Source organism: Nanorana parkeri, unplaced genomic scaffold (genome assembly GCF_000935625.1).
Source record: "Nanorana parkeri isolate BGI_ZX_2015 unplaced genomic scaffold, ASM93562v1 scaffold1240, whole genome shotgun sequence".
Taxonomy (NCBI): Eukaryota; Metazoa; Chordata; class Amphibia; order Anura; family Dicroglossidae; genus Nanorana; species Nanorana parkeri.
Window position 1 is genome coordinate 408,562 of NW_017307508.1, and position 10,363 is coordinate 418,924.

The 10,363-nt window shown below is 48.7% G+C and overlaps 1 protein-coding gene across 1 annotated transcript in view; it reads right to left on the reverse strand.

Annotated features, from left to right (window-relative positions):
• Nucleotides 1-7,462, reverse strand: part of ROCK1 (Rho associated coiled-coil containing protein kinase 1) — a 104,313-nt gene extending 96,851 nt beyond the window's left edge. The window contains exon 1 of the mRNA XM_018568759.1: nt 6,919-7,462. Coding sequence (XP_018424261.1) covers nt 6,919-7,011 — 93 coding nt within the window. The 5' untranslated portion in view covers nt 7,012-7,462. The remainder of the gene's footprint in view (nt 1-6,918) is intronic.
• Nucleotides 7,463-10,363: the final 2,901 nt, after the last annotated feature.

Sequence of the window (10,363 nt, forward strand, 5' to 3'; positions counted from 1 at the left end):
CTGCATCCCTGGGGTTCACTGGGGGTTCACTGGGGGTTCAGCACATATTGCTGTGCTGACATGGAACATGGAGAGAGCAGAATGTCCAAGAAGGGACAGTCACCTAAAAGGAGCCGAGTGCATTTCTGGAAGAACGGCTGGTATTTTTGCGCTACTTGCAGTCTTTAAACAGGGTCAAACATGGGGAAATGTTCATGTAGAGATGTGCTACACTGAGGGGAATTTATCAAGACTGGAGCAGACAAAATATGGAGCAGTTGCCCATGGCAACCAATCAGCTTCTCTCTTCAGTTTGTTCAGTTAAGATTTGAAAATAAATGAAAGAAGCCGATTGGTTACTGTGCACAGCTGCTCCAGATTTTGTCTGCTCCAGTTTTGATAAATTCCCCTCAGTGTATATCTTATTTTGCCTTGCCATACACAGAAAGTGGCATCATCTGCCTGGCTGTGTAACTCTCATGATGGAATGGACAGAAATGGCAATGCTTTGGCTGAGGAATATAAGCTCCCATGTATGCATTTGGCTGCTTGCCTGGGGTCCAGCTTTAATGGTGTCTAGTCTGAGAAGCTCACAATCTTTGCTTTATAGAAAACATCAAAACACCATCAGGAACAAGCCAGCAAAAAACTTGCCATGGAAACAATGCAGGCGGCCACCTTGTGGGCAGGTAAGTGACATCACCGGGCACAAGTGATTTCGGAACTGTGAGCTACTGGATACCAGAATATCACAATGGCCCTCAGAATGATCTGCAGAATAAATAAGGAAAGCTGGCCATACACTGCTCATTTCTTCTTATCCAGGCCTGTGAGCTGAACAAGATATGTTATCAGCATGGCTGACTGCAGTCACTGTTCGGCTGAGAATTTCTGGTCCAGTTCCTCCAGTCAATTGAAAAATCAACTTTTGTTGACAGAGGTGTGCCGTTGAGGCAAATTTACTCCAGTCCTGCCAACTCCCCAATTCAAGCAATGCATGGCTAGCCTAACTGCAATGTTTATCATTCCAGGGCACTATGGTAAAAATGGGGCCAAACAGACTTTCCTCCAGTCTGTGTCTGTCACAACACATCATGCATCCTCTAACAACCTGTAACAAAGACGTCAGCTCTGGGGAGGACACTGTAACATGGCATGTAAAGGACCAAAGATGAAGCAACGCAAAACCGTTTACTGAGTAACTAGTGCGGCGGTACAAACTTGTATTCTGGAGAGCTCAGCTAGTTTCTCTCCCCCTTCTCCTACAACGGGACGAGTATGAACTACTCATGAGGTAATAGTGTCAGACACAGCTGGCTCTTCCTGTTTCAGTATCAAACATCAAGCGAGCAACAAATGAACGCTATAAGCCAGGGGTGGGCAAAGTCCAGCCCCCCAGCTGCGGTGAGACTACAAATCCCAGTATGCATCTGTCTCTGCAATCATGCCTGCGGCTGTGAGAATCTTGCAGTGCCGCATGGAATTTGTAGCTGGAGGGCCGGAGTTTGCCCAACCCTGGTATAAGCTCAGAATCAGGCTGTGGTATAATAGAGCTCATTCAATGTCATACAGGGTGACCAGCACACACATCCATACAGTATGTAGAACTTCAAAGGGCTCAGGAGATAGCGGCCATTACAAACAATGCCTGTGCTTATAAAAAGAAGATAAAAACAATGAATCAAGTGAAGCCATGCGTGTATGAGAAGGTACGGCTTTTCTTTAGTCTCACTGTACTGGGACCGATATGAACACATTGAGGGGAATTTATCAAAACTGGAGCAGCTGTGCATGGCAACCAATCAGCATTCAACTTTCATGTTCAAACCGTAACTGAACAAACTGAAGAGAGAAGCTGATTGGTTACCATAGGCAACTGCTAGAGATTTTTCTGCTCCAGTTTTTATCAATTCTCATTGTTTACCCTGACGAGATGCTCCTCGAAATGCCAGCAACCAAGCAGGTTCTAGGGTCTGAGTTGTCTGTAATCTACTGTCTGTAGAGTCTTAGGGGCCCATTCACCTCAAACGCTGAGCTAATCGCACACAGTGTCTGGTGTGCAGTGCCCCAGCACAGTGCTGAAGTACTGAGCCTGACACATCACACTGTGTACTTTGAATGAAATGTCACAAGTTACATTTCATTCAGTTCTCTGGGCACAGCGGGGTGCAAGGCCTGCAGTACTTTCTTTTTAACACACACCACCATTTTCCTATTGTGACCCTCAATGTGGCACTTAGCTATGCAGTTTGCACGGTGATTGCTCATCAGCGCCATTTAGTGGCGGCAGTGCCGTACAAACAGCATCCGCCCAGTGTGACATTTATAACTTAGCCCCTTAAAGTGGATTTGCAGCCAAATTGAGAGAACACCGAGATTATATTTGTTATCTGCTCTTGTAAACTAGATTTGAACACTCTCTGTCCTAAGAGTTTGTGGCCTGGCTCCTGTAATACAAATTGATTGAAAGATCGACATTTGTCGACCAGAGGAGTGCCGGCAGGGCCACTGCTGACTCAGCCAAAATGTGAGCAGTGTATGGCCAGCTTGACTTGCCTCTCCATGACAATAAGTTTGCAGGTAAACCTACCTTCTGATAGAGATGTGTCAGCGGTCATCACCAACATCCTTAGGAAAATGTGACTTACCTGCTGGTCTCTGGTATCAGTATTTTGCAAATCTTTTCCGGCCAAGGGCTCATTTACACAGGCGTGCACATCTGTATGGCATGTGCACCCGTGCAAAGACCTGCTCCCATTAAAGGAGAACTATAAGGCGAGTGCTTTTCACTCACCTCCTAGTTCTAGCCGACCCGTAACAATGACCGGTATAACGGCGTTCGCTCACCTCTTGATCCTGTCGCGGCTCTCTGCCGTGACAGGGGAGGGGCTGAATTCCCACCGCTCCGATCCGCCAGTGCTGACTGGTGGAACGGACGGGGGAGGGGGCGGGTACAGCTGGCTCTGCCTCTAGATAGGCAGAGCCAGCTGTCAGGCAGCTGGGCGGATCCTGGCACAATTGTCGGGATCCGCTCCAGTTGCGGCGTCTCAGTATACCGCGAGCTACAGCTTGCGGTATACTGAGCCTAGGGTGACGGGAGGACGATAGTTTGTGTCCTCCCGTTACCCTAAGGAGAACTATGGGGAAAAACCTCAACACCATAGTTCTCCTTCAGAGGAGAACTATGAGGCGAGTGATTTTCACTCATCCTCATAGTTCGAGTCGACGTGCGACAATGTAACAGTCACACGTCGGCTCAATAGATTGGGAAGTGAGCGAACACATACCGTCGCTCGCTTCTCGATCATCTCCCTGCAGAGAGCCGTGACTGTCACTCACAGCTCCCTGCAGAGATTCCTCCCCGCTCCAATCCTCCAGCGTTGACTGGCGGAACGGATGGGGGAGGGTACAGCTGGCTCTGCCTCTATATAGGCAGAGCCAGCTCTGGGGAAAAAAACACAAACAAGGGGCGCCTTTCCTGGTGCAGACAAATTTATTTAGAATAAAAGCAAATAGTGAATGTGAAACATACTCACAAAAGGTCGACATGATTACAGCATAATAAGCAAATACATGGACCAATACATGGACAGTAATGTCGAATTTTTTACCGTGAACCGCGGTAAAAAAAAGCGCGGCAGACGCGCATATGCAATACGCCTAGGTGTGAACGAGACCTAAAAGGATGGACAGTATTGTAGCTAATAAATCAGCATGACACACGGGCCACTAAAATTGGAGACAAATGAAATAGTATCTCTTATTCTCAGTACCAACTTCATTTAACCCTTTGTTGGAAGATTCACACTGCAGGCATAAACACTGCCTGGCGAAGAGGGTTCTTTACAGTAAGAGCGGTTAAGGTCTGGAACTCACTGCCATTGGCAGTGATTTCAACCAAGAGTGTAGATTTGTTCAAGAAACGTTAGGACAATTTCTTGAGGGACCGTAATATCCAGGGATACCAGTATCACTAAGAATGAGATGATGCGTGGAACAATATGGGTTGGACTTGATGGACATGTCTTTATTCAACTCGAAATACTATGTAACTACAAGGATAGTGCTCGTTATCCATTTGTGATACAGATAAAGCATACTTTCCATGCTGCCTAAGTGTCAGAAATATTGCAAATAGCCATGTGTCCCTTCTGCCAGTTTCAAACCTGTCCAGGCATTCCATTATCCTCCCAGGCTTAGAGTGAAATACTTCCCGATTTTCCTCTAAAGGGACCATATTTAATCTCTAGGTGACTGGCAGGAATACCATTGAATTCTTACAATGCAAAAAAACCACAAATGTGTAAACAGCAACATGTCAAGCTAACAGCATTGTTCCCGGCTCAGTACCCTGTGCCAAGTCAAGTGGCTGCCTCCATTATAGGTTCCTTATCACTAAGTACATGTCAAACTCCCATCCTGTGTCACTGCTGTCACCTTCTGGCTTATCACTGCCCTGCCATTGCCAGTGGCCCCTGTAACTACAAACACACAGTGCCTGCACAGAAAAGTAGCAAGGCAAACCAGGTACAAAGTAAGAGGAAACTAAAAGACTGCAGGTTCTCTCACACAGCAGAAGTGTATTCACCACCTTCATCTGACTGGATGCAGGTGTTGTTCGGCTGCAAATGTTGACAGGCTCCATTGACAACGGTCAAATTGCTTTTCATGAAATGGAGGGATGCACACTAGGCCTCAAACTGCAGTGTTAGGAAGATTTGGCTGAAATCTGGGTGGTATACGGCCAGTTTTGGCCTTTAATTTATCACTTACTTGAAACTACTAAACCACCTAAGACTACCCTGCCCGCGATGAGACAACGCCACTGTGCAATTTCAAGGCAGAACAAACTGTGTTGTCACCCACTTAGAGGCCATTCACACTACAGCATTATGGTAATGCATGCTGCCATTCAATTTGCAGCCCACCACAATGCACATACCACATATTACATTGCGCAGCGTTAGAAAAAAAAGGCAGACATGCTGATCAGGCCGCTGCTGTGCATTAGAAGCTGCTTCATTACCAATGGGCTACGTTGATGCAAAAGTCCATCAAAATCTGAATGGGCCCTTGTCTCAAAATTAGAAATATTAATAAAAATGTTGCCTGTGAAGAAGAAAGCATTCACTTGCCTATCCTGCTGCAGAACACTGCTCCAATCCTGAGAAATCCTCCACTGAACTTATCTACAGGAACAGACAGTTCCTGGAGTGATGATCACCCGGTCCCTTGCCGCACTCAGCGGCTCCTCTCATCTGATCTCCGGTCCCTTGCCGCAATCAGCGGTTCCTCTCATCTGATCTCCGGTCCCTTGCCGCACTCAGCGGCTCCTCTCATCTGATCTCCGGTCCCTTGCCGCACTTAGTGGTTCCTCATCACAAAGTCCCATAGTGGGCATCTGTCACGCTGACAGCAGTGTGGAACACATGCGATCTACCTGTGTAATCTGCAGGACTGGGAAATCAGTTTGACAGCTCGGCCGTGCACAGTGCAGAAGACAGCAAAGTGATGCAGAGGAGGTTCAAACTCTAGCTGTGCCCACTGCAGCATGGCACCCAAGGCAGGTGCCTCTTTCCAGCCCTGACACCCCTGAACACCTACCACTGTGGATCTGCACAAAAACCTTTTTGATCCGAGGACTTATCACAAACTAAACTGAGACATATTTATAGAGAACAAGTATCTAAACAAACCAAGCAATGTAAGGTCAAGGGTATCTGTGGCTGATACTATATCACAAAGGCAGGGAGAAGCTGGCAAACTCGACCACTTAGTTGTTTAGTCTCAAGGAGTTATTTCTTCTACTGTACAATGAAATACCAGGTTGGGTTAGAAGGAAATTCTCACTGAAATCAGTTATTGTCTATTCAAATATCCTAACTCAAGCTTCCGATGGGAGTGCTCATTGAAGACATACCTCATATTACATAAGGGATCAGGGCTGAGTGCTGTACTTTATAGATCCCAGGTGCCCAACCTGTGGTGTCTGAAGTGTGGCCCTCAGGCCCCAGCAGTCAGTAGTGAGAGTATTGATTTGTAAGGCCCATTGACACATGTGATAAGGGTCAGAGATCAGATTCCTGGGGCTGGAACCATAGGTATATGGGAAAAACTGCGGCCGAGAAGCCTGTACAAAGCAATGGCAGAAGGCACATGTATCCACACATCCAGGTTACCTGTGGCTAGGGACAGAATACAAGTTTGTGCCCAACACAAACGTAATCTCAACTGGAGCGCAGCCAATCAGCTTTTGCCCCATTAAGTTATGTAGAGAAAAAAAATAAAAGATAGAAGCTGATTGGTTGCTATGGGCAATCACAACAGTTGAGATGGAACTTGCCTCAGACAATTTTTATTAAATTTCACGCAACTGTGTCCAGGGCCGGTCATCAGTCCCTAGCTGCAGGTGACCCATGGATGTGTGGATACATACGGACAATGGTGGGTCCTGTTAGCCTGTCATTGCTTTATGCAGGATTCCCGACCACAACTGTCTACAAACATCTGTGACCTCAGCCCTGGGGCTTCACACATGTGAATGGGCCTTTAATATCAATGATCTCTAGGAGCCTAGAACATCAGGCTATGACAATTCCCTAACCTCAGCACTCCACCGGTGACACTACAAATCCCATCATGACGCTGCCTCTGGGAGTCATGTCTGTAGTTATCAGAGTCTTGCAATACTTCATGGGACTCCTAGTTCCACAACAGATGGAGTGCCTTGGTTGCCTAACCCTATCCTACAACATGACTTCAGTCACCAGCCACTCCTATAATACAATCTGAGCATTTCCTCTGGAAAGTCTATGGCAGTTTTCTGTAGCATTACATGTGGCCCTTTGGAGACATCAGGGGCCACATCTGAGGACCCTATACCTTATAATGTGACAAGCAGTGGTGTAGATGGCTCTTTATCAGAGATGGAGCACTCACCAGCAAGCAGTCCGTGTTCACCTCTGACTTGGGGTCCCGTAACATGACATCGATCTTGGTGTAGCGGGACTCGAAGCTCTCCCCGGTAGACATGATGAGGCTGGCGGTGACACCGGATACGAAGAAGCGGCTACCTGGCGGAGAGCGGACGTACAGCTGGGATTCAGGTGTGCGGTGGAGATCCGGCTCCCCTCACCGCCTGTGCAACGCACTGGGCCACGGCATCCTCCCCATGGGCCCCCGGACACATAGACACACACACAGGCCCCCCCCTCCACTCCCAGCCCCCGGGGTAGCTGATCGCAGCCCGGATGACAGGTCCCGCCTCAGTGCTGACTGCCGGGCCACACCGTCATGTCTCTAGGCTCCTTCACACACAGCGCTGTCCGTCCTCCTCCCGGGGGGCACACAGGACACACGGCCGCCCTCACTCAGCCTGTTCACAGACAACGATGATGGTGGTGGTGCGGCTGAGGCTCCTCCTGGTTCACAAACCCTCCACAAACATGTCCGCCTTCCTGTTCAAACACAGTGCGGGACGGTATGGAGGAGGCCACAAGGCGCATGCGCAGAGAGAAGGGGAACGCAGGCCGGGCCAAGAGGACCTGTCCTGTGTACGGTGCTTGGAGTGACAGGCCGGGCCAAGAGAACATGTCCTGTGTACGGTGCTGGGAGTGACAGGCCGGGCCAAGAGAACCTGTCCTGTGTATCGTGCTGGGGGGAACAGGCATGGGGCGCTATACACCCAGCAGGATTAGATTGTGTTTTATCTTTATAAACAGTATACTACAAAGGAAGAGAACCTGTCCTGTGTACAGTGCTGGGGGGATGGGACAGGGGACAGTCATGGGGTGCTATACACCCAGGAGGACCAGATTGTGTTTTATCCTTATATATACTACAAAGTAAGGATGTTCAGATACCAGTTCTGATACCAGTGCCGGTACTTGGCATTTTCACGAGGACTACCGGGGTTGCAGCTGGGACAGGGCCCTAGCGCTCCACCATTGTCCTGAAATAATTCGTCTGTATTGTTTTAGAAAAACTGTCACATGACACTAAACAAAAATGTATCTGTACGCTGTACATTATATTGTCCTGACTCTTGCACACTGCATGCTGTGCTGTATGGCACATACTCCTGACACCAGCACTCTGTATGTTGTGCTGTACATTACATAGTCCTGACTAATGTATATTAGATTGTCCTGACTCCTGTACATTACATAGTCCTGATTCCTGTACACTGTGCTGTATGATACATAGTCTTGACATCTGCATTGTGTACCCTGTGCTGTAAGTTACATAGTCATGACACCTGCAAGGTGTACACTGTGCTGTAAGTTAGCCCTGACACATGCCCAGGGCCATCTTTACCGCAGGGCAACTGCCCTGAGCTCCATAATTTACAGGGGCCCACAGCAGCTGTCCCTTTCACCCAGAGCAGCAGCACTGCTCGTGGCAGGTGAGATTCGGTCCTGCCCCATCATTGGAGGAGGCATGCCACTTTAAATCTTCCTGGGAACCTTCCCGGCAGCCTTCTGGAGAACCACAGCAGCGTCTGTTTACAGCACCGGCCCGCACGTCTTCCATGCCGCGATCCACCACACCTACCCCTACTGCGATCCGCCACATCTGCCCCTGCAACAATCATCCATTTGCCCTGCTGCAATCTGCCACATCTCTCCTGCTGCAATCTGCCACGTCTCTCCTGCTGCAATCTGCCACGTCTCTCCTGCTGCAATCTGCCACGTCTCTCCTGCTGCAATCTGCCACGTCTCTCCTGCTGCAATCTGCCACATCTCTCCTGCTGCAATCTGCCACGTCTCTCCTGCTGTGATCTGCCACATCTGTCCTGCTGTAATCTGCCACATCTCTCCTGTGATCTGCCACATCTGCTCTGCTATAATCTGCCACATTTGTCCATCATAGAACAAATCAGACAAAGTTCAGGAGTCAGCTATGAATGACTTAACACAAACCTGTACTTTTCTCATACTGGACATGTTAGGTTTACTTTACTGTATGGAGCATGTACTTTTCTTCCTCTCCTTTGGCAGTGTCATGTATTCTGTATGGAGCATGTACTTTTCTTCCTCTCCTTTGGCAGTGTCATGTACCTTAGGGAAGCCTAAGATCACGAGGGCAGCCTCTGTTGCTGCTGCAGTCCAAGGACCCGTGGAGAGTGGACAGAGGAGAGGCCTGGGTGCCGGAAGATAATGTAGTCATCTGGTACACGGGGATCAGTAGTGCAGTCATCTTCCAGGCAGGAAGCATGTGAAGAAAAACAAATCTTTGATAGCGGGGTCCAGGTCAAGCCAAGTCAGCAACAATCGGGCAGCGAGGTACAGTACAATGAGGTACAGGGACAGCAGACAGGAGCGTAGTCAGGGACATTCCGGGCAGTGCAGCACAGAACAGCAGGCAGAAGCATAGTCGAGAACAAGCTGAACAGCAGTCAGAAGGCCAAGGCAAGCTGGGTCGGTAATAGGAGGTCAGCATCAGGATGCAGGAAAACAGGAGCTTCGCTAGCAGAGAACAGCTGAAGACCACACTGCATGGAGGCTAAAATGTCACAGCTTTAAATAGACTGTTTAGCACCACAGTTTTTAAAAAGTACATGCAGTGGCGTCACTAGGGGCTGCGGCCCGCACCGGGTGACACCATTGGAGGGGATGGCACCAAAATGACTGACAGTTATGTTGGTGTCACCCCCTCTGAAAAGTCGGGCACTCGGTCATGTACCGAGAGTCCGACAGTTGCACGAGAGAGGAGGTGAACTGGCTGCATACCTTATGCGCCTGGTGAACATCCCCTCCTCTCTCTGCCGGTGTCCTTCACCAAGATGGCTGCTGGCAGGTAACTGCGCGTCATGTTATCACGCGGGTGCACAATGATGTCACGTGCATGCACAATGGTGTCACATCGGTGCACACTTCTGCGCGCCCATCAAGGAACGTGCACACAGATATGTGCAGACCCGCGTAGAGGCACACGGCTGTGCACAATTCTATGTGCAGAACTGTGCCCATGCACAGGCGCTTGCACAGAGCTTTGCTCGCACAGGCTGGTTCTGGCTTCCTGACAGGCAGTCCAACTTCTTGTAGGTCCCCAGGACTGAAACTTGCCCCATACTGGATAAGATAACTCAGTTGAACTGTCACCTCTATACATACTGTAGACAACCATGGCATTTCTTGGTCTGTATTGCTGTATAGGGCTATTGCAAAGCACGCTTATTTGTTTGTTTCTTGTTACCCTTGTAACGCTAACAAAGGATTACATGGCAGAATTCAAGGACAGAACACAAAGCTGTGTTTGTTAGGAAATGAAATATGTACTATGTATATGGCATTTTCTATTAGCTGTAGGCGATCACTAACAGCTCTGATCTTGTGGTGACACCTGCTGGGCATACAGTGAATAGATTCACTACTCAGTAGTA